General features: G+C 35.7%; 1 protein-coding gene across 2 annotated transcripts in view; it reads left to right on the plus strand.

The window, feature by feature from the left end:
* LOC133174336 (twitchin-like) overlaps window positions 1–24,443 on the plus strand; it is a 92,097-nt gene that overhangs the window by 57,809 nt on the left and 9,845 nt on the right. For both annotated transcript variants that reach the window (XM_061309443.1, XM_061309445.1), the window contains 26 exons: window positions 9,354–9,455; window positions 9,816–9,946; window positions 10,104–10,275; window positions 10,703–10,771; window positions 12,357–12,374; window positions 13,375–13,505; window positions 13,633–13,798; window positions 14,856–14,936; window positions 15,343–15,642; window positions 15,910–16,068; window positions 16,173–16,460; window positions 17,308–17,589; window positions 17,816–17,833; window positions 18,352–18,433; window positions 18,669–18,872; window positions 19,324–19,462; window positions 19,814–20,007; window positions 20,096–20,236; window positions 20,410–20,527; window positions 20,867–21,048; window positions 21,274–21,437; window positions 21,915–22,196; window positions 22,311–22,442; window positions 22,570–22,731; window positions 22,928–23,108; window positions 23,328–23,870. In XM_061309443.1, the coding sequence (XP_061165427.1) occupies window positions 9,354–9,455; window positions 9,816–9,946; window positions 10,104–10,275; window positions 10,703–10,771; window positions 12,357–12,374; window positions 13,375–13,505; window positions 13,633–13,798; window positions 14,856–14,936; window positions 15,343–15,642; window positions 15,910–16,068; window positions 16,173–16,460; window positions 17,308–17,589; window positions 17,816–17,833; window positions 18,352–18,433; window positions 18,669–18,872; window positions 19,324–19,462; window positions 19,814–20,007; window positions 20,096–20,236; window positions 20,410–20,527; window positions 20,867–21,048; window positions 21,274–21,437; window positions 21,915–22,196; window positions 22,311–22,442; window positions 22,570–22,731; window positions 22,928–23,108; window positions 23,328–23,870 (4,441 nt within the window). The remainder of the gene's footprint in view (window positions 1–9,353; window positions 9,456–9,815; window positions 9,947–10,103; window positions 10,276–10,702; window positions 10,772–12,356; window positions 12,375–13,374; window positions 13,506–13,632; window positions 13,799–14,855; window positions 14,937–15,342; window positions 15,643–15,909; window positions 16,069–16,172; window positions 16,461–17,307; window positions 17,590–17,815; window positions 17,834–18,351; window positions 18,434–18,668; window positions 18,873–19,323; window positions 19,463–19,813; window positions 20,008–20,095; window positions 20,237–20,409; window positions 20,528–20,866; window positions 21,049–21,273; window positions 21,438–21,914; window positions 22,197–22,310; window positions 22,443–22,569; window positions 22,732–22,927; window positions 23,109–23,327; window positions 23,871–24,443) is intronic.

Genomic DNA, 24,443 nt, shown 5'->3' on the forward strand with positions numbered 1-24,443 from the left:
ATAAAGTTGAATCAGGATACTAAGAAGTTAAAGCATGATGCTTCAATTTTAAAACAGGATAATGGGAGGTTGAATCAGGATACCATGATGCTGATAAAGGATAAAGAGAAATCAGAACAACGTGCTGAGATATTGAAACCATTTTCCAGGAAATTAAATGAGGATGCAGAAAAGTCAAAACAGAATATTATTGCATCAGCAAAAGATACTCTAAAATTGGAACAGGATACAATGAAGTTGAAGGATAAAGAGAAATCAATACAGGATTCAGAGAGTACAAAGCAGGATATTGAGAAGATGAAACTGTATACCTTGAAGTCTGAACAGGTTACAGGGAAATCTGCACATAATACTCAGACATCAAAGCAGGATACTCAGACATCAAAACAGGATACTAAGGGGTCAAAACAGGATACTAAGGGGTCAAAGCAGGAGACAGAAACATCAAAACATGATACTAAAACATCAAAACAGGATTCAGAGAAACCATATAACTTGAAGTCTAAACAGGATACAGGGAAACCTCCACATAATACAGAGACATCAAAGCTGGATACTCAGACATCAACGCAGGATACTCAGACACCAAAACAGGAGACAGAAACATCAAAACAGGATGAACAGACAACAATGCAGGATACTCAGACATCAAAACAGGATACTAAGGGGTCAAAGCAGGAGACAGAAACATCAACACAGGATACTAAAACATCAATACAGGATTCAGGGAAAGCAAAACAGGATAATGTGAAGTTGAAACCATATACCTTTAAGTCTAAACTGACTACAGGGAAATCTGCACATTATACAGAAACATCAAAGCTGGATACTCAGACATCAAAACAGGATACTAAGGAGTCAAAGCAGGATACAGAAGCATCAAAGCAGGATAAACAGACATCAAAGCAGAATTCAGAGATATCAAAACAGGATACTGAAACATCAAAGCAGGATATTAAAACATCAAAGCAGGAAACAGAAACATTCAAACAGGATACTAAAACATCAAAGCAAAATATAGAGACATCAAAACAGAATACAGAGACATCAAAAAGAGATACCATAAAGTTGAAACATGATACTCAGACATCAAATCAGGATACCGAAACATCAAAGCAGGATACGGAAGAATCAAAGCAGGATACAGAAACATTCAAAAAGGATAAACAAACATTAAAGCAGGATATTAAGACATTAAAACAGAATAAGGAGACATCAAAACAGGATTCTAAAACATCAAAACAGGATATGAAGACATCAAAGCAAAATACAGAGATGTCAAAACAGAATACAGAGACATTGAAGCAGGATACTAAAACATCAAAACAGGATATGAAGACATCAAAGCAAAATACAGAGACGTCAAAACAGAATACAGAGACATTGAAGCAGGATACCAGTAAGTTAAAACAGGACACTGGGACCTCAGAACTGGATACTAAAACATCAAAACAAGAAACTAACAAGTTAAAACAAGATACTGAGAAGATGAAGTTGGATATCACAAGGTTGAAAAAGGATACAGAGATATCAAAAGAGGACATTTCAAAATCAAAACAGGATTCAGAAAAGGTAAGACAAGATATAAAGAAGTCACAACTGGGTACAGAAAAGTCAAAACAAGATACTGCAAATTTGAAACAGCAAACAGAAAAATCAGAACAGACCAATGAAAATTTAAAACAGGATACCAAGAAGTCACAACTGGGAAGAGAGAAAACAGAACAGAATAGGGAGAAGTTGGAACAGAGTGCCTTTAAGTTAAAACAGAAAATAGAGACGTCAAGTCAGGATACAGAAAAATCAAAACAGAGCACTAAAAAGTCGGCAGCAAGAGATTCATTGAAGGATACAAGTCTAGCAATTAGAAATCCAGAGGACAATATGGAAAAGAAAAATCAATCTGCTAAAACAGATAGAGAAGACAGAGCCCAAGGAAAGGAATGTAAAGTTATAACTTTGACCTTGAAACCCATTACTCAAGACAAAGAAACTTGTACATTAAAGACTGTTAAACCACAGGAACATAATAATCAATCCACAAAACAGACATCTGAGAGCCAAGAGATTAAAACAGAAAGTCAGTCAAATTTTGGATTTAACAGAGACAGGTTATTTGCAAAGCTAGATCCCAGAGGATATAAAGTGGAAAACATAAGAAGAAAAAGCAGTTCAAGCTCTGATTCATCCATAAAGAGTCCAGAAGTTTTTATTAGTGAAGATAAAAGCTCTTCTTCTGAATTCTTTACTGAATCTCCATCAATTTCTAACACCCCTCAAATAGATGCTACCAATATTTCAACTGAAAGTAGAGGTAAAAATGATAAATTTTCTTTCATGAAAGATACCATGACAATGAAATCATCGGAACCTCCTTCAAATTTTGAACATGCATCAGAAAAAAACATTTCTGGTTCTCTTCAAAGACTAACTCAGAAGCAGGACCAGGGTAATAAAGTCTCAGGAAAAACTGAAGCAAGTAAGGAAAAAGGCTTTAAAACTTTGGAATCATCAAGTAAAGATACAAGTAAACAAAATAAAATGACAGTCAGCAAAGATACTTCCTTTGCTGAAAGTATGCAAGAAAAGGAATGTAACAATCAGGATCCAGAAAAAACAGGTTCTACAAGGAGTAAAGAATATGATCATGATCTGAAAAATAAAACGTCACCTCAAGAATCAAGTAGCATTCTAAATATTAAATCAGCTGCAACTGATGGGAAAAGTTCAGCTGATTCAAACTTTAAAGACAGACAAAATGATTCAAAGAAAGCAGACCAAAAAGAAGTGAGTCTAAAAGAGATAATAAGAAGGACCAGATCCAGACTTCATGGTGTGAGTGATGATGCTGCAATTGAGGTACAGGATAGTTCTAAAGGGATAGTCCAAGATCTGAATGCTGAAAGGGAGAAAGCTAAAGAATCTGATGATTCAACCAATGATAAAAAAGAGAAGACTCAAGAAAAGAATTCATCAATGGGATTGGGCATCACAATGTCAAAAACTTCAGAAAGAAGAGTGGAGGAGATTGATGTAGACAACTCACCAACCAATCAAAGAAGGCTGAAAAAGATAGAACCATCATTGCCTCTTGGAAAGAAAAATAAAATAAAATCTAAACCTAATGATGAAGAAATGAAAAAGTCAGCAAAGGATCTGCCAGATACCACACATGATAAGACAAGAATGATTCTCTCAGAAGTGAAAGGCGAAGGTGAAAATTCAAGAAAAGAAACACCTCTAATGGAGAAACAAGACCATAAGACATCAATGATAAAGAAAGAGCAGGGAGAGGTTTCTCAAATAGAAAAGATCAGCAAGCAATTAGATGATGAAACATTACAAAACACAGAGAAGGCTAAAGTTAGGATTTCCCCCAAAACAGAAAACAAAGACTCAAAATTACCTTATTCTACCTTAGATACAATGAGCAGTGGGCAGTCATTGAGTAAAACAATGGTACAAGATGAAAGCAAACATGAGATAGAGAAGACACACCAGAAAGTGCAAATCAGAATTAGAACTGATGTAACAAAAGAGGATAGCAGCCAACCAAAATCAAAGATTGTCCCAAACAAAGAGCAGGAATACACACAAAGGGTCAGTGTAATGGGTAAACAAACTACTTCAAATGAGACATCTTATATTGCTAAAGCAGGCACAGGAACACAGAAAGTGGAAGTCAGAACATCTGAACAAAGCAAAACAGATGAAACCATTTCAACTGGACAGCAAATAACAGACATAAAACTGTTAGAAGATGCCAATGTAGACACAACAAAATGTATAACTCAAGTAGCTTCTCCAAAGCAAGCCAGAGAAAAACCAAATAATGATGCATTCGGTGGCAAAACAGTGTCAGATATGAAAGTGGACTTAAAGAAAGCCAGAGAGAAACTACTCAACAAAACTGAAAACAAAACCGTAAAAAGTCAAACAGACATGGAGAAAACACCAAGTAGCAGTCCACAAGTTCCCCGCCAGAATTCAAGTGTCATAGAAAAATCACCATTGATGTCTGATGGCAGCAAAGCACAGCAAATGTCCTCACCAAAGTCTTTGCCAAAAGATAAACTTGAGCAAGAAGGAGATCTTATACAAAGTACAAGCAGTGGTAATAGTATTAAGTCAAAGACAGAAATGTCTAAGAATGATTCCTCAGAAGATAAAGAAAAGATTAGTTTTAAAGACATGATTGACAATATTAAAACAAACCTTAAAAACAGACCAAAAGAGAGCAAAATTACAGCTCCAGAAAATGACAGCAAAGAAAAGTTTGTACCACTGAAAAAAGAAATTGCAAGTAAGGAACCTCAAAAGATAAGCAGTACTAGTAAATCCACTAAGACTGAAAATAAAACAGAGGAGGCAGAAATGTACAAAACTGATTCTAGTCAACATCAGGATGATAAAAGTACAAATATGTCATTAACAAAGAATACAGACATGAGTAGAGACAAAACACAAAAAGATTCAACACATTTGAAAGGAAAAGACTCTAAAATTACCATTGATGAATGTGTTAATAGTAATAAAAAAGATGATAAAATTACTCAGATTCAATCTCCGGTTAAGGATAGTAGCAGAGTCTTACCCCGAGATAAGGACAACATAAACACAGCAGTTCTCCAAAGTGAGAAAGAGGACAGTACGGGAGATGTGAGGGAAAGTAGCATAAAGAAGGATAAATCAAACACCTCAGGCAAAAATTCCACAGAGAACAAGGATGATGACTCCTCTGTCAGAAAAATGTCATCTTTAGAGATTACGAACAGAGAATCAATAGATAATGAGGAAAAAACAAATTGGAAGAAATTGGTCAAAGTAGATAAGATGAAATCTAAGAAAGTGAAAAGTAATCTAAGTTTAAAAGACATAATCAGCCAAACAAGAAAGAAATTACAGAAGCCTCTAAAAGTGACAGATTCAGTGCAGCCAGACCCTGGTCAGGATCTTCAGGATGGTCAGACAGAAATAGAGGCAGACAAAGTTATCGATAAACAAACAAATACAGAGGCTCCATCACCAGTAAATGTCAAGTCCAAAAATACTGAGAGAGTTAATGAATCCACTCAGTCAACTTTAGCAAACAATAAACATGGCATGAATGCAGATATAAAGGTTTTAACACAGGAAAATGAAAGCACTGGTGAAGACTCTGTTAATAAGAAAACATTAAAGCAAACTGAAAAAGATATTGGTTTTAATCTAAAAACAGATGAATTGAAAAGTAATGAAGTAAAACTGAAAATGGAAGAACATCAAAAAATAAATAAGTCAGATAACAGTTCATACAGGAAAATAGCCAACAGAGCACTTGAAGAAGAAAATTCAAGGTCACTTAAAAGTGCATCAGACAATATGACTAAAATATTGGATAAACAAACCTTAGAAGTGAGCATCAAGCAGCCAGAGGAGAAATCTAAAAATAGACATCACAAGAGTAAGACAACAGATGGTAAAACAATTGTACTGGACCCAGGTAACACAAAAAGTAACTCAACCACTGACGTAAACCTTGGCTCACGAGCAGACGATAAGGTTCACATCACACACAGCATAGAAGTAAGTGCTAAGGAATCAAAGCTTGTCAATCAAGGAAAAGAATCAAATGAAATGTGCCAAGGTACACTGGCTGTATACAAACACAGGAAAAAGCAATCTCAGGCTAAAAATGAAGCAGAGGTCATAGGGGTCACAGAACCACAGAGTAATTTAGATAGAAAGAATGAGACAAGTAAAGGCAAAACAAATCTGAGAACGACAAGTGTGGTAGAGAATAACACTGAACTGAAGAAGTCGAGCAGGGGAGAGTTACACAGTGGAGACAAATCTGGTACATCATTAGATCAAGATTCTGTATATAATGAAGGAATAAAAGATGAAAAGAACATCTGTGATAATATTCAGCAGGGGAATTCATTTGTCAATAAGCAAAGTAATAAAACAATTGGAGTGTCACAAGGATCAGAAGAAACAGTTATAATAAAACCAGATGTCAGTGCTGAGTCACCTTGGAATAAAGACAGTAAATCATCAAATACAAGCAAAGAAACTTCTTATAAAAAGACGAAAGTGTTGAGGGAATTTGTAGTAATTAATGATGTCAAACCTGTAAGTGATGGCGACATTCTACAAACAGGGAGAACAGCAAGAAAAATGAAGGATTTAAGTGAGCTGGAAGCAGAGGCTACAGCTATAATGCCTAAACCTGTTAGTAAGAAGGTGTTACTGCAGGAAAGTGACATAAAAAATACAGAGGGAAGTGAACAGATGAAGAATGTACTAGGAAACAGAGTGAAATCTATTGATGTGGACAATAAATCTGGTGATGAAACATCAGCTGGGGTAGAGAATGGAAACAATGTTCCACCTCAAGAACTACAACCAAAGAAAAAAGAATTGGCTGAAAAGGAAGATAAAAATAGTTTAAGCAAAACGGAAGATAAAAAAAGTTTAAGCAAAAAGGACATGTTGCAGACTAAAACTAAGAGCAGACACAAGTTTGAATTGCCTTTATTGAAGTCTTCAAAAGTAAAGGCTGATTCATTAGCACCCGAGAAAACAAATAATCAAAATGATAGTGTTAATGAAGAAAAAACAGAAAAAGGGGTCTTATATAGTGACAGTAAAACTAGCCAGAAGGAAGCAATGACCCCAAAAGCTGAAAGGGGTGTTAACCTTAAAAGCACCAAAGTTGATAAAAAGCAGGTCTCTGATAAGGAGTCCAAAACCAAGAGTGCTCTGAAAGTTAAATTTGATACCGAAGTGAAATATTCAAGTGGAAGTGAAGAAAATGAGAATTTTAATAGAAAACATTCCAAAGATGGTAAAGCAAGTATAAATAAGAATTCACAAGAGGACAAAGAGGTAAGACAGACTGGTGGATCACCAAAAGAAAACAGGAAGAAAGAAGTCAAAGAAAATGAGCAAGGTGGACCAAAGCAAAATGGGAAAAAACAAGAAGTATATAATGATCCAGGTGGCCTACTTAGTCCAACTGGATCACCAAAGCAAAATCGGAAGAAACTAGCAGCTGGAAGTGATCTAAATGGATCACCAAAACAAAATAGAAAGAAACTGACCACCACAAGTGATCCAGGAAATGGTGATCTACAGAAGAAGGTCCATTTCAAAGATGTAGACAAGGATTATCAGAGGAAAGTCTATGCACAGGAAGTAGCCAAAAAAATTCAAACATCCATCATTGCTGACATGAGGAGTAAACTTAGATCTAAAGCAGCAGCCATTGAGAAACATCAGGAGAGGATAAAGGCAAAAGAGGCTAAGGCTCAGGAAAAGAATTCACAACCCATAATGTCAACCACTCAAACAGGGGTCAAAGAGAATTCACAAGCTTCAGTACCAACCACCAAACTGTCTCCTGAAACACCTACACAGTCCCCAGACAACAAGAAAACTCCAGATCTGTCAATGAGCTTTCCGTCTGAAAAGTCCAAACAAAAACCTACAGCAACTGTCAAAACAATGGAGGAAACTGATGTTGTCCAAAAAAATCAGACAAAGGATAAAATTATATTGGAACAAAAGGAAAATTTGGTCACAGAAAATAAGGAAGCCAAATCTGTGAAACAAAATGAAGTAAAAGTGATAGAAAAATATAAATATGGCAGTAAAGATAATGAAGACAAGAAATTATTTAGTGGAAGTGAACAGAATATCAGTTCCTCTAAAATACTACTCACTAAAAATAGAGAGTTGTCAGAGAACATCAAGAAAGGAGAGCAGACAGACCAAAGCTTCTTTGATGTTTCAAAGTTTATCACAAACACTAAAATTAAGGAGTTTAAGAAGGAATTGAACACCGATGATCAATATTCTGAGAAAGAGAAGAAACTAAGTGGAAAAGACATCCAGATAACTAGAGGTGTTGAATCAAATCAGAGGAATGACATTCAGTTTATTTCCACAAGTTTCTCTGGACCAGAGTCACCAAGCAGTGTAGCCAGCTCAAAAGATGATCAGAAGTCACCTGAATTCACTTATCAAAGGTTTGACTTTGATGAAAGCTCAGAGAGCAAATCTCACAGCTCTGACTCTACAGTGAGAGCTGAGCAAGGCTCTGATGAGGAAGAAGAAGTAGTGGAAGATAGTAATGAGGATATTATGGCAGAGCTGAGGAAGCTTCTTCCACTGGAGATCTTCAGTACAAGGAGGAGACATAAAAATGAGGAGGATGAGGATGTTCCTTGTGACTGCTGTGAGTGTCAGGGATCCAGTGAGGATGAGTATAGCATGGATGGGAGGATGCCTCAGCTGTCAGTGATTGGGGAAGAGGATGAGGAGACAGTGTCTGTGTTTGATCCTGATAAAATGGACAGTGAGGAGATGCAATTCCACAGGACATTCATGGAGAAAGTATACAGCAGGAATCCTCGAGCTTCTAAGGTCTTTAACCCTGGGGTTATAGTGTCGAGTTCTGATTCTGAGGAGAGTGAAGAAGCTGAAGAATCAGAGGACTCAGCTATTGATTCCAGGAGGAAACCCTTATTTGACATCGAGGCATTCCTAAAATACACAGGAAATGTGGAGGATTGGCTGGAGAGGATAGAAGAATTTGGTAATGTCACAGGCATGCTGCCACTCATCTTCATGGTATAAAATCATGGACTCTTGAGTCTCATCCATCCATGTTTAAAATGGAAAGGCATGCTGGTATCACCACAAATCCAGTCAGTGTCTAGATTCCCACTTAAGTAATACCTCAATGACAAAGTCCTTCCATTGCCCTATTCCAGGATAACCAAATTGTCCCTTGTAAAGAACTAATAATACACCATTTCAGTCATCCATCTACATATACTACTATGTTACAATTATCTTTTATACTTTCCTGTTACAATCTAAGGTCCAGTGTATTTATTCATCTGTGATTTTCATCTCAGAGGTGCAGTTGGAATTGAGCAATTATCAGCATCTTGCTTTTATGAATAATCTTTCCAAGTTCCTTTTCTCTATAGCCATTGGAAGTTATTTTCATTTTTGACTAGACTTTGTAAAGTTTTCTATTGTCTTGAATGCATCCATGGCACAATTCATTCAAAAATACTCTTCTTTCTGAATATCCTTCTTTTATTTACGACTGACACTTCTATATTACCGTAACTAATGACATTTATCAAATTTTCCATTTTACTATATAATATTTCCAATATGTGTCTAATTTTATGTTTTTATACAAATCACAATTTCACCCAAACTATTGTGAAGCACTGAGTTATATAATGACTTGAAAAATCTTCCCAACTTTAAACATGTTTTCTATACACTGAAATGCAATACTTTTCTTGAGATGTGCACCTATGTTTTGTTTATTCCTCCTCTTGATACAGTGCCTATGACAAGAGAACCCTCCAAAGCGTATGAATACAAAGTGTTTGAACAGGACTACAGTGTCCCCTCCCGCTCTTACATCGACCACCTCACCACCTACAGTATGTATCCCAAAGTGCAAAAATATGTAAGGTCCTACATGTATATAAAGTCTTTTGACTTTTTTGTTATAGAGTGAGTATATAGCATGAAACTGTAAGTATAATCAAGCATGAAACTATCAAACATTTCACAGTTTTAAGCATATTTGATTATAATTAAAAAAAAAAAGGATATTTATATATAATGTGGATTGATAATGTAAAGGATAATGAAAGTGGTACGTATTAAAACTATATTTCGATAATATTTAATGTGATAGGATATGTACCTGAAATTTACTTAATATTCAAATTGTTTCTGTAAATTTGTGACAAATTATAAATGAATTTTCCGTGAGTGAGATGTGTATTTTCTGTCAGTTCCTCCAAGACTGCCTATCGAGAAGCCCGAGTTGTACACCATCAGTCCCGAGAGTGTGACACTGACATGGAAGCGAGCCCGAGTACCAGACAAAATCAGGGACACCTGTAATCTCTCTTACACTGTTGAGGTAAGATATATTTGTTTCCTAACCAGATTGAAATCCTTGATGGTTAATTAACTAGACAAGTGCATTACTTGAAAAAAGGTGCTACTACTATATGATATATCAAATTAACTGCTTTTATTGTGAGTACCATGCAGAGATTTACCTGTACTAATTTAAGGTGAGGAACCCACCTAACCTGGACTGGCGTGAGTTTGTCACTGGACTGACGACTACAAACACTGACCTGAAAGGCCTCCACCCCCGGCTGGATTATCTGTTTAGGATCCGTGCCTGGAATGAATATGGCTGCAGTGAGCCTAGTCTCCCTGTGTCATTACACAGACCAATTGGTAAGTATATGTTTAGTAGGTCCAGATCCAGTATAGTAATACAGTCAAACCTCATTATCTTGAACTCGATGGGATCAAGAAAAAACTTTGAGATATTCAAGGCTTAGAGATATCGAGGGTAAAATACTTAAAAAGTAAGTGCTTGGGACGTCCCAACTCACCTCAACATAACCATGGTATTCGACACTGAAAATCGACTGTATATGCATGTCAAAATATTCTTCAGAATTCTCGATGTGTTTAGGTATGTTCAATACTTCACAAGGAAAATAAATATGTATATTTTTTTATCTGTATGAGAAATATAGATTCTTATTTTTTTTCAGTCGAGTGAATTGTGTTTTGATCAGTGATGCTGGTAAATTATGATTGGTTGGTTATAAATAGTGGAGGGATTTTCTGGACTTTCTGACTATTTCTGTTACAGAGCTGTCAGATGACTATGACTCAGGAGAAGACTGGGATGAACAGTACAGAGTCACTCTTGGAGATCTAGGTACATACCTTAAATTCCCAGAATTCTCAGGCATTCACACAGTCCTCTAGAATAATCTTAGACTTTCTTAGAACATCTTTATTATACATATGTAGAATACATTCACTATTGTCCACTTTGCATTGAAATCAACCAAGTCCCAGATTTTCTCTCTCTTTGTTTGTTTGGTTTTTATTTTCTTTTTATACCCCCGCTCCGAAGGAGAGGGGGGTATACTGTTTTACCCTTGTGTGTCTGTCTGTCTGTCTGTCTTTCTGTCCGTAACAAATTTTGGTCGCAGTTTTCTCAGCAACTACTCATTGCAGAAGCTTGAAATTTTAGCACAATCTTTGTTTAGGCATGCCATATGGTGGGATTCATTTTTGTAGGAATTGGATGTCCACTTCCTGTTTATCCGTGTGTCTGTCCGTACCATACATAACAAATTTTGGTCGCAGTTTTCTCAGCAACTACTCATTGCAGAAGCTTGAAATTTTAGCACAATCTTTGTTTAGGCATGCCATATGGTGGGATTCATTTTTGTAGGAATTGGATGTCAACTTCCTGTTTATCCGTGTGTCTGTCCGTACCATACATAACAAACTTTGGTCGCAGTTTTCTCAGCATCTACTCATTGCAGATGCTTGAACTTTTAACACACTCTTTGTTTAGGCATGCCATATGGTGGGATTCATTTTTGTATGAATTCGATGTCAACTTCCTGTTTATCCGTACGTCTGTCCGTACCATACATAACAAATTTTGGTCGTAGTTTTCTCAGCAACTACTCATGGCAGATGCTAGAAATTTTAGCACAATCTTTGTTTAGGCATGCCATATGGTGGGATTCATTTTTGTACGAATTGGATGTCAACTTCCTGTTTATCCGTGCTTCTGTCCGTACCATACATAACAAACTTTGGTCGCAGTTTTCTCAGCAACTACTCATTGCAGATGCTTGAAATTTTAACACACTCTTTGTTTAGGCATGCCATATGATGGGATTCATTTTTGTACGAATCTGATGTAAATTTCCTGTTTATCCATGGGTCTGTCCGTACCATACATAACAAATTTTGGTCGTAGTTTTCTCAGCAACTACTCACTGCAGGTGCTTGAAATCTTAACACAATGTTTGTTTAGGCATGCCATATGTTGGGATTCATTTTTTACTAATCCAATGTCAATTTCCTGATTATCACTGTGTTTGTCCATAATTGAACTTGTGTATTCACATCAGAGCGGGGGTATTATTAGTGAGCATTGGCTCACAGACTTCTTGTTTTCGTTTATCATTCACTTTTTCAGTTAAATTTTATTATTTGATTTGTGTAACAGTGTGACAACTTTCTTTTATATAGTTTTTAAATATATTGTCTATTTGATTGAAAGTTTTTCATCCTATGAATATGAACAAGTTCTATTTTTAAACATTTCTTGCATGTTGAGGTCTTATTGCAGATTGGAGTCTTGACCTATAAACGTAATGTTATAGAGGTATTTGCTTTCATAATAAAATCACAGTTCCATATTCCATTTATATAATTGTGCTGAGACCATATAAAATTTTACATGAGAATTAGAGATCCCCTGTTTTAAATTTCAGACACACCAATTGATGAAGGTATTCTTGTGTTTGGTTGAATGGAGTGTGAAAATTTTACATGATTAATCCTGTTGCTTCTAAAATATCTCTTCATGAGAATTATTTCTTAATTATAAACTAACAGATTTATTAATTGTTTGTCAGATTTTTGGAATAACTACCCTTGTAAATGTACACATGTATTTATACCACAAATATTTATGCTTTTGAATCAAATATTTGTTTAAAAAAAAAAAGTTTTCCAATGAGTGAATGGTGGACTTACTATTTAACATTTCTAAGTGTGACAATTTAAAGCTATACCTTGAATACAGCTTTTTAAATTTATACACATTATCCCATATATACATGTATACTCATCTGTAAATCTAAGCTCTTGTTTTCTTCAAAGAATTGGTTTCATTGTGTGAGTTTTTTCCATTCGTGTACATTAAAAAACAATGGTATTTTTATTCTATATAGGGAACCGCTAATTTCTATTGTGTATAAAACAAGAGATGAATGTATGGTGACATAAGTTTTTGTTAACAGATTGTTCAAAATAACAAAATCTTTAGAATAAGTTGACATAGTATAATAATTTCAGCTTTTTAATAAATTTATAGACATAATAGATCAAAGTATAGAATATGTTTATAGTTATGAAGTAAAAGTAGTTTGGTTAATTAATAATAGTTATCCTAATTAATTTATAAATGTTTAATAACAGCAATAATCTGAATAGGTGACTTACAGCAACAACATAGAAAATAGTTAAAGACTAATATATATTAAATTAAAAAAAAATGTATATGTTTGCATTATGGTAAACAAACATATTTCTTATTGAGGGGAAAATGTTTACATTCCATATCTAATATGGCATCTTTATTTCCTTGATTATGTTTCAGGATTTGTATATGTACGTTTGTTTCTCAGGAATTTTGCAGAATATAAGTAGAAAAGTAGTGTTTATTGTAGATGTCAATTAATCTGCCTAGATTGGATAAACATTATATAAATAAATGTCTTTTTTTAGCTCCACCAAAATTACCCATGGAGACACCCAGAATCACAGACAGTGGAAAGACTGCTATGTTGTCATGGTTACCGGCCAGAATACCAGCATATGCCAAGAAAACACCAATCACTTACATCATAGAAATCAAGGCAAGTTTACAGATGAAAGAAAAGGCAATTTAAGTTTTTAATCAAGATTTTGGCACTGATAAATATTATTTTTCAAACCTAAAACTGTGAAGTAATGCTATGAAGTTGACTCCTTATTTTCCTGTAGGAGCCCCATGTTCCTGGATGGTCTAGATTGACCAGTGGAATCAGTGATACCAGCTACTTTATTGAAGGTCTGCGACCTACACAGGATTACCAATTCAGGGTCAAGGCCGAGACCCAGTATGGAGTCAGTGATCCCACGCTCCCAGCATCCTTGGATAGACCCAAAGGTTAGTTGACATGGGTCATGGAATATTTTGATGGTCAAGATTATTTATGACTGTATATGTTATCTATAGAAGAGGTAGGGATATTGTCTGTGCATTAAGTTTACATAGGTAATAGAATAAGTTCTGTTCCTTTGAAAATTAATTTTGTCTATTAGAAAATGTAGGAGCTCTTTAAATGCTTAACAAATATCATTTACCAACCGCTTTACAGAAAAAGGGAGGAAGATAGAGTTCCTTCCAGATATGGAGTATTATGAACTTTTTAAGCGAGACTGGAATTACACAGGTAGACACTGGGTCATATCTTATGACCTTGTAACTGTGACCCCTCCACAGTGCTTCCAAATCTGACCTTGACCCAATTTCCTCTACTTCTACATAAAAATGCATTTATATCTTACGAACAGTTGTTGAAGTTTTGCCAACAATATCCTTTGCTTATTATAATGTGAAATTTAATTCAATGGTGCATGAAAATATTGATCATTGATATGTTTACCTTTGTTCATTTTCTTGAATGTAATGTACTAATTTGCAGTAACTCTAAATGCCTTTCTCCAGTGATGTTTATCAGTTTTCTTTAAATTTACAGTGATTATGCATTTAACATCTTTAAGCCATATTCTGCATGGACTTGCCAGAGAAAAGTGAGGTGTAATTTGAATTGAGGCATGAATCTTGCATGAATAGAGATTATCATAAAGATGAAAAAGTGTATGGGATTTTTTTTTATTTTATACATATGTTGCCATTTTTTTAAATAGAAGAATAAAGTTATAGATGATTAAGTTATTGAGACAGTTGAGGAAGTTATTGTGATCAAGATGAAATAAAGTGTGATATACTAAGATTAATCTAGAAACTAAACCATTAGACACTCAGATCATTAATTATGACAAATTCACAGAATAACACTGATTCAAGATGATTTACTAATCTAGAAATAACAACATGTAAGTATTAACTTTGGCATGTGAATGTTATAATGCTAGAGTTATGAGAGTTATGTGACATAACTTATGTCCCTTTAGTAATGGCTGACACTACTGGTTTACAGATAAGAACAAGAGGCCGAGTGTTGATCTTCTGAGGGAGGATATAGACTTACCAATAAAGAGGGAGCCTCAGTCTTCTGGAGGTACATATTCTCTGTCTATGTGTGTGTGAGGATGTGTTGGGGGGGGGAGGGGGGGGTGAGGTAGGACAAAGACTTACCAATAAAGAGGGAGCCTCGATCAGCCTTCTGGAGGTACATGTCTATGTTTGTGAATGTATGTATGTGTGTTGGGGGAAGGGATTGTTGTAGCTGGAAATAATACACCAAATATACAAAGCACCAAATATCATTGGATTGTGAGAAATTGGATAGCATTAGGTTTTTGTACCATAAGCTATGATCATAATGTAAATCATTTATACCTGTATCTGAGGATAATTCAGTCAAATTTCTCAGTTTCCACACTCTAAAAATAAAGGTCATCAGTGATCTTCTAAATCCAAAATCTTACATAAGTTGATAGATTATATTGCTTACTCTTGTACAGTTCCCCCTCGGATCCCCTCCTCACGACCTTTGATCACTCAGCAGCTGCCAGACAGACTCTCTCTGTCATGGATGCCAGCCCGAGTTCCTTCTTACGTGAAGAACCAAAGGCTAACATATGTTGTTGAGGTCCGCGAGCCCCCAAGCACACTGTGGAGGAGTCTGAAAGAAGATCTCAGGGACACTGAGTTTGATGTGACTGACCTTAACCCTGATCAGGACTACCTGTTCCGAGTGCGAGCCAGGAATGAGTATGGTTTGAGCGAGCCCACCATGCCTGCTTCAGTCATCAGGAATAGAGGTACACAAGTCTTCTATTTATTGTTTATTCTTTGTATTTAGTTTTGAACTCCACCATAAAAAAGTAATAATTTATGAGAACTCAAGTAATTTCCATATTTGATTGTGTTCAAATACATGTATAAAAGTTATATGTCTTTGTCTCAAATATTACATGATCATATTATAAAAACAAACCCTAGGATACAAAGATAAAGTCTTTTGTTATATAAAAGCTTTGGAAATAGCTGTAGCTATGCTATAGGATTTTTTTCACACAATATTTCAGATGACTATGTACCACACATATCCAGTCGGTCTGGATCTTTCGATAGTGGGAGTCCTTGGGTCAGATCAAGGGCTTCTTCTGTAGAGAGCTTGAGGAAACAAAAGTCATTTGACTTCACAGATGATGAATCTGACATCTATATCAACAGGGAGAAAAAAGGTATTGCTTCAATATAATGTTTATAATGAGTAACTTTATTGCACATTTTTATTTGAGGTATTGTACCGCTGCTTACATCTCATTATTTCCATTTCTATAAATAGCCTGTCCTCCTGAATTTAAGTCCACAAATGAGGACGTACATTATGGTGTAGCAGGGACTTTCTGTAAGGTGACCTTGGGGGTCAAGGGTTATCCCCTGCCCACTACCTCATGGTTCTTTATGGGGGCTGAGGTGGATTATGGGGACAACTTTAAAGCTCACATATCCCCAAGTGGTAATGCCACCCTTGAAATCCTCAAATTGACCAGGGACCTGATAGGGGAGTACAAGTGTACTGCCGAGAATGAACATGGAGCTGCAACAAAGATCATCAGACTAGAACTGGCAGGTAAGGGATTTATAGCAACAAAGATCATCAGACTAGAACTGGCAGGTAAGGGATTTATAGCAACAAAGATCATCAGACTAGAACTGGCAGGTAAGGGATTTATAGCAACAAAGATCATCAGACTAGAACTGGCAGGTAAGGGATTTATAGCAACAAAGATCATCAGACTAGAACTGGCAGGTAAGGGATTTATAGCAACAAAGATCATCAGACTAGAACTGGCAGGTAAGGGATTTATAGCAACAAAGATCATCAGACTAGAACTGGCAGGTAAGGGATTTATAGTAAAAAAAAAAAGAGAAGATAAGTTTTGTTTAATTTTTTTTACAGTGTAATATATGTATTACATTTGTATTTCTGGAGCATGCAATTTTTTTTTAAGTCTGTTTATACATTTATATAATGCTTGACCTTATTTAAACTACTTCCAGGACCAAATTTTTAATCTAATTGAAAAAAGAAAATCAGATTATATCATTTCATGTATTACATGGAGTGTGTATTTAACAGTAAGTTTTAAATGTACAGTAAAACATGCTTATTAGGAAGTCCTGGGAACATTAATTTTTAGTTCCATATATCTTCATATCCATACAAGTAAATGTTATAAGGGATGGGTGAAAGATATTACATCCTTATAACCAAGATTTTCTTAAATTCAAGTTCCTTGTAAGTGAGTTTTACTGTATCCTTCATAAAAAAGATCATGTTAAAATAATTTAATCATCTGCAAGGGATAAGTATCTATAAATGTGAACAGAATATATGTCAACTGACACAAATTAGAAATTACATTTGCCAGATTATTCCCATTCAGGCTTAAAAACTAATTTTAACAATTTTCCAGACCAACCCACTGTCCTTGACCCACTTTCTGACCTGACCTTGGACAGTCACCAATCTGGGAAATTAGTCTGTCGAATAGATGGCCTGCCTTATCCCACAGTCAAATTCCTCAAAGATTCTCGCCCCCTGACTAGTTCCTCTCGTCTGAGGGTTGATTATGAGCCCCCAGACACCTGGACCTTGACCCTGGACAAGGTCATCACCACAGACTCGGGGACGTACACTTGTGTAGCGGAAAATATGGCAGGAAAGAGCATCTGCACAGCCAAAGTCACTGTTGAAGGTAGGGATTATTTCATTGGTCCAGAATTGAACATTTGTATTTAGAAGTATTTTTGTAGATCAAGAGTGTATGAGAGGAGACATTTGATTTAATGATTAACATTTTTAGGATAGTTTTGTAGACTAGTTTATATATGTATATTTTGAGGATATGATGTGTGTTTATAGTGTGGTGTTAGTATTATAGAATAGTTTACTAAGAATAGTTTACTAATTGTTTGTTACAGAAAATGAAGATCACTTAGGTATATTGCATGAGGCCAAAAGAAACTTGTAAATCTTTAAAACATTTATTTTTTATGTTGTTGCTTGCTTTGATAATTTCACCCCCCCCCCAAAAAAAAAAAAAAAACATATGAGACCTATTCCTGTACTTTCTTTCTTTAACAATGGTTTGATAGATAAAAAGGTTTGATACCTAAAAAATAAACAAACAGTTTAGTAATTTCAAAAAAAAAGTTGTGATTTGCAGTATATGTTCAACTCCAGATACTCTTCAAACCATGAAGATTATTTCCTGATATTATCCTGCACTGAATACCAAATTTTTGCATGAACTAATTTTTTTTATTTCATGAAATAATAAGCTATTAAACAGCTTTCTTTTTTGTCAGAGTTCTAAATTCTTTTACAGCCTGAATATGACTTTAACAAAATCATTTTCATTGATATTCATATGCAAGCTTGTACATTGTAATTCATCTTCTGTTAGGACGACTTTCATTCACTGTTTCATGCATTATTTTTTATGTGCTATATTTAGATCGAGACCTTATGGTGAAGCCCCTCCCCTACAGAGAAGCCTTTATGGAGGATTACTACCATGTACTGGAGGAAATAGGAAGGTAGGTTCCACAAGCAACATCTAGCAATCTGGAAGTGGGGGGGACAGACTTGGTTAAGCATGGTAATAATCAGGAAAGAAAGGATTTTTAAGGTCTGTGGAGTACATGTATATTTTTTACAATATATGAAGTTATGCCTATTTTGACTTGATAAAACAAAAAATAAGCAAATAGTGATGTAGTAGAGATAAACAATTTATCACCAACCCATTTTATTATGAATCTTATGTTACAGAGGCAGACACGGTATTGTGCGGCGTGTCCTGGATAAGTTCACAGGGAGCGAGTATGCCGCAAAGTTTATACATATATGTGATGAACATCAGCGAAGGTTCTTCAGGACTGAACTGAACATCCTGAGATGGTTAAACCAGAGGGGTGTTCCTAAACTGGTGGACGCTTTCGTCACTGAGAGGAGGATTGTTATCATTATGGAGATGTATCCTTTGTAGTTAGAGTACCAGCCAAGTTCCCTAACAGAATGTTATGTCTTATCATGGTCTCTTTCTCAGAGGACATTTTGTGTTTCTTAAAGCTAGTACCAAAAAAAGGAGGCATTCTCATTAAAGAGTAATAAATGCAGAATCACTTGGATTCATCAGATTTGTTAATGTTATGTGTTGCTCTATCCGTTTTAACGAAATAAAGAAATTTACTTGTGTTAGGTAATTTACTCTACACTTCATCAAGGAATCTTTTGTGTAAATATTCTCCCATGTATAAATATCTTTGTACCTATTTTATTCAGTATTAACAATGCATTGTCTTTGTATCATGGGACTATCCTGCACAAGTGTTGTTTTTGCTACTATATGCCTAATTAACATGTGTAACAATATACATAAAGAACAGGAAGGATTATATTATTTCTCCTTGACCTTTTACCTCAGTGTGACTGATTATGACATCATAGACCGAGTTCTACAAGACCTCACCCCCACAGAAAGTATGGTGGCCACATACATTAAACAATTACTCCTAGTCATGAAGGAGCTCCATAAGGCGGCTGTCCTTCATCTGGACATCAAGGTATTGGATACACATTTTTTTTTATAAATTTTACTGAACATCAGAATATTTGAATTTTTGACATGAGCAATATGAGACTCATCCCTTGTCCTATTTTGGGCTTTTATCTTGGCAATTGTGTGTATGTTAGGTTGCCCTAAGAGATTTCAAGTCTTGCAAAGAAAAAGATCAATGACTTTTATCAAAAAGTGGATATAATGTAGTGTTTTCATTATGCATATACTTTATTTAACCCTGCATGTCTTTAAATTTCTAAAATGTTTAAATGTCAAGGTATGGAATTAAATGTCACACTGGCAGTAGCAGTCTTGAATTGTGGTTTTCAGAGTAAAGTGTACTTAATATTTTCAGCCATCAAACATTAGATTCAGCACAAACACAAATCTGACACTGATTGACTTTGGATTTTCGGAGAGACTCGAGCGCAATGAAGAAGTGAAGAAGAATTATGGCACTGCAGGATTTTGTTCCCCAGAGCAAGTACACAATGAGGTGGTGACCGAGGCTTCTGATGTGTGGGCTATAGGAGCTACAGTCTACACAATGTAAGTAACAGGACATCTTATGATATTTTTTGTGCAGATTTGAACCTTTCTGCAGTCTTGTATAAACACCTCTGACTTTGTATTGCAGATTGACTGGATTGTCTCCCTTCCCTGGCTCAACAGAACAGGAAGTTCTACAGAGTACCATCCAATACAGATGGCAGGAAGTGGACAGTTTGTCCGCAGAAGCCAACGACTTCCTCTCTAAAATTCTTATCAGAGATCCCAAGTAAGCTGTAGAAGAAATCATTATTACAGTGAACATTTTCACTGCCAAGTAATTACCCAGTTAACAGTTCTGTGATTTTAATGGATGCCAAATTCATGTAGTATTAAATTCATTTCTTCCAATAAACAGAGTATCTTAAAAAATTTTTTAAATCACTTTGACTTGTTTGACAGAGAGAGAATGACTGTAGACGGTTGTTTGTCTCATCCCTGGATTAAGAACGCAGAGTCCCAGGGAGGCGTGATCAGTCGTGACAAGCTGTCTGAATTCCAGACTCAATACAAACTTAAGGTGAATTTCAGTGGGTCAGACAGTGGGTCATTTTATTCAAATCCAGTATTAACTTAGGTTGAGTGTGAGTATGAAATAGGGTGAGTGAGATTGGATCATTTCATCCATACCAAGTACAACTTAGGGATAGTGTTATAGTACAAATTTAGTATAAGTATCAGTAGGTTAGTGGATCAATGCAGGAGGATTGAGTGTATATTCATATATGAATTTAAATTATATATAAATATTAATAGAAATAAATGTAATTACATTAAAAATTAGACATAAGGAATCCTTGTGACTTTCATATAACTGAGTTTAGCTGTAGGTTATTATGGTTCTGTCTGTTTCTTATAGTGTACAACTTCAGCTACTAAGGGCCCAGTCAGACTTCAGTCCCTTCTGTCTGTGCTGGAAGGTAAACAAGAGACTGGTATTCATGTTGATAAGGACTCAGCTACAGGAGAGTTGTCTTTCCCTGAGTCCGGATTATATGGAGAATTTCTGGACCAGGAGTCCTGGTTTGACTGGCAATCAAGGTAAAAGCTATGTTCATTTTGTATAATCCATTTAATAATCTATGGTAGAACTTGGTTTAGTTCATTGGTAATGTATCATAGAACTTGGTGCAGATCAAATTACATGTAAGCATAATGCACAATTCTGAGGTGTTCATTAAATGCAGTCAGTTTAGAAATGCATTTGTAAATCTGATTTTATTGAATTATTTTTCTTTAATTCTACATATGTTTGTTTTCCTGTAGGTATTATTATGGACTTGATGCTGATGAGTCTGACACAGAGCTTGAGTCGGTATGTGGTGACCCTATCATAAAGAAGGAGAGAGAATGGCTACAGATGGCTGAAACAGAGAAAAAACAGCTTCAGAGGCCCCAGGACTTCTTCCCCAAGGAAGAGGAGGAGGAGGGTAAGTCCTGAGGACATCATCTGCTCCTCAAACAGGTGTGGTCATTAGCATTGCTCTCCCATAAAGATGTATACCAGATGGATAGAAAGTTACCTTTTTGCAAATTCAGCAACTCCATAAATGCCAAACTTAGATTGCAGTATTCAGCAATGATGAAGAATTGAAATAATTCTTGCTTTGATTAGTATAACTTCCACTATAATTTCCCCATCATATTTACCATGGTTTACACTTGCCTTAGTATAAAAAAATAAATTTCAGTGTCTTAAATGTGAATACTAGTATGTCCAAGTAAGTACATGGTCACAACTGCAGATTTTAATGGATTTTTAAACTTTAACAACCTTATCTTGAATACTCAGATATCCGAAGTTTTTTTAGGCCCATAAAATTAGAGATATTGGGGTTTAACTGTATTCTTAACAAATTTTTCCTTTCCTCTGATTTAACTATTATTTGTTGTTCATATATCTACAGACAACCCCCAGTTCACCATCAAGTTACATGACACATACTACAAGCCAGGGGAGGTGATCACTCTGTCGTGTCATGTCAGCAGTTCCTCTGCCTTCAGTGTGTCCTGGTTTCAGAACGAGGAACTGGTCACAGACGGGAAGAGAATGAAGACCTCTCTTACAGAGGATGGAATAGCCACACTCAGCATCACCTCAGCTAAGGCTTATGATGATGGCATTTATAAATGTACAGCGAGAAACAAGACTGGGAAATCATCAACTTATGCCAGAGTCATGGTGGGAGGTAAGGGGTCTTAAAGCTTGCTGAAAATGAAATTAAGAATATCCCAATACTTGACAACTTTGTTGAAGAATTAACAAGTTTGTAATTTCCAATTCTTTGATGCCTTTCTCACAGAAACACCTCCTCAGCCTGGTCGACCAGTCATTTCACAGATATCATCATGTGATGTCCTGTTACTATGGGAACCACCAGAGAATGATGGGAACTCTGACATCATCAACTACCGAGTGGACTACAGGCAGTCAGGTAAACCAGTTCTCCTTGTTGACTTATCTTATTGATGTAAAGAGTACGGTATATTACAAATTTATGGTTAATCTTATGTTTTTACACCTTGATAAAATGTTTTCTGATAAAGTTTTCTAACTTTCAGGATCAGACAGGTGGTGTTTGGGAACCTACTCTATTGATGAGTGTGCCTTGGTGACTGGACTTCTTCCCAACACATCTTACCGTTTCAGAGTCTGTTGTACTAACAATATAGGGGACAGCCCTTACAGCGTGTCCTCAGTTCTCATCACTACCAAACCAAAAGGTCAGTGTGTATTGTACTAACAATGTAGTGTCTGCCAACAAAAAAATAGTAAATAGAGGAAAGTAATTCTTCCAAGCCAAAAATGGAGCTAGAGTCAGTGATTTCAGGAAGTCATTTAAAATTTAAATATGTTCAGAACAAATCAGTGGGCAAGTAAAACTGGTATGTAACTACTTGATATCTGTATATTTATTAGGTTCTGCTGACATCAGCTTGGATCCATTCATGATCTCCCTATTGTCAAGACAACATGAAGGACTGTCATTTTATCAGCCTCCAAAGAACAAACTGTCACCAGAGGACATCGGTACAAGGGAAATAACTCTACAGACCTCCAACGTAGAGGACCAGTACAGCTTATCTAATGTTCTGTGGAGGTAAGTTTTCTTGAGAGTATAATTATAGTGAGATGATCAAATAGTCTTTTCAAAATCATATTGGAATCCTTATAAATCTCTATTTTACAATTTTTATTTGAATGAAAAAATCTAATTTGAATGAATTCAGTTGAAGTTAAACTATAGAATTATTTGTGATTATATGTTAAGTTTTGAGCAAAATGACTGACAGGGCCCTTATGCATTTTTATTTTTCAGGGGAAATTACTCCTCATCTTATGTGCTTTCCACAGACAAAACAAAGAAGATCCATTACATTGCAAAAATTACACCGATTTCTGATTTATACAAAGACAGATTATCTAGAGAACTGGAGATTCTGCGTACCATGAGACATGAGAGATTTGTTCATCTCTATGATGCCTATTTATATAATGACAGATATTACTGGATAATGGAATACCTATCTGGGGTTAATGTTGTGGAACACTTTTCTTATAAATCCAAATATACAGAGGATATGGTTGCCATAGTAATACGACAGGTTTTGGATGGATTGTCGTTCCTGCATTACCATGGCTATGCTCACCTGAATATTCAGCCTAGCAGTGTGATGATGGTCAATCGACGAAGACTCGACATCAGAATTGTCGATTTTAGCTTGGTTCAGAAGGTCACTAAGGAAGGCCAAGTTGTTCCCAGAGAGGGCAATCCTGAGTTTATGGCCCCTGAAGTGGTTGTCAAGGAGACGACCTCATACCCTGCAGATATTTGGTCTGTTGGAGTTTTAACATTCTTGTTGTAAGTATTGTCTTTGTATGGTGTATTTTATCATTGGGCATTATGCAGGTATATGAACAATGGGATATTTGTTTAATCTCATAACACTCCACTTTAAATTACTTTTATACATGAACATAATTACACAACATAATATTAATTGTATGCAATATGCTATAGTATGGGTTGGTGCAGACCATGACAAGTGATTGAATTTTGACCCAGTGGTTGAAAAGTGCTTGAAAATGCATAAACAGCAAAAGTCATGGAAGAGTGTTTAGATTTGCATGTTGAGTGCTTGATTTTTATACACCTGTATATTATGGGATGTTTTATGGTACATGTATAGCAATCACGTCCGTTCATCTGTCCGTCCGGCTGTCCATCTGCCTGTCTGTTAGCTTTTTTGTGTCCTAGCTTTAATGAGGCCTTAAATCATCAAACTTTGTAAGCTGATGCATCTTGGGTTGAAGGTGTGTCAGGTTTAAAAATTACATCACTATACTGTGACCTTTTATTAAGAAGATGTGTCAAAATATGGCAAAACCCTGTCCGGCTCATAACTAAAAATAATTTAGCCTAGATTTATCAAAC

Source organism: Saccostrea echinata, unplaced genomic scaffold (assembly GCF_033153115.1).
Source record: "Saccostrea echinata isolate AGI-Se365-2 ecotype Australia unplaced genomic scaffold, CSIRO_AGI_Sech_v1 ptg000057l, whole genome shotgun sequence".
Taxonomy (NCBI): domain Eukaryota; kingdom Metazoa; phylum Mollusca; class Bivalvia; order Ostreida; family Ostreidae; genus Saccostrea; species Saccostrea echinata.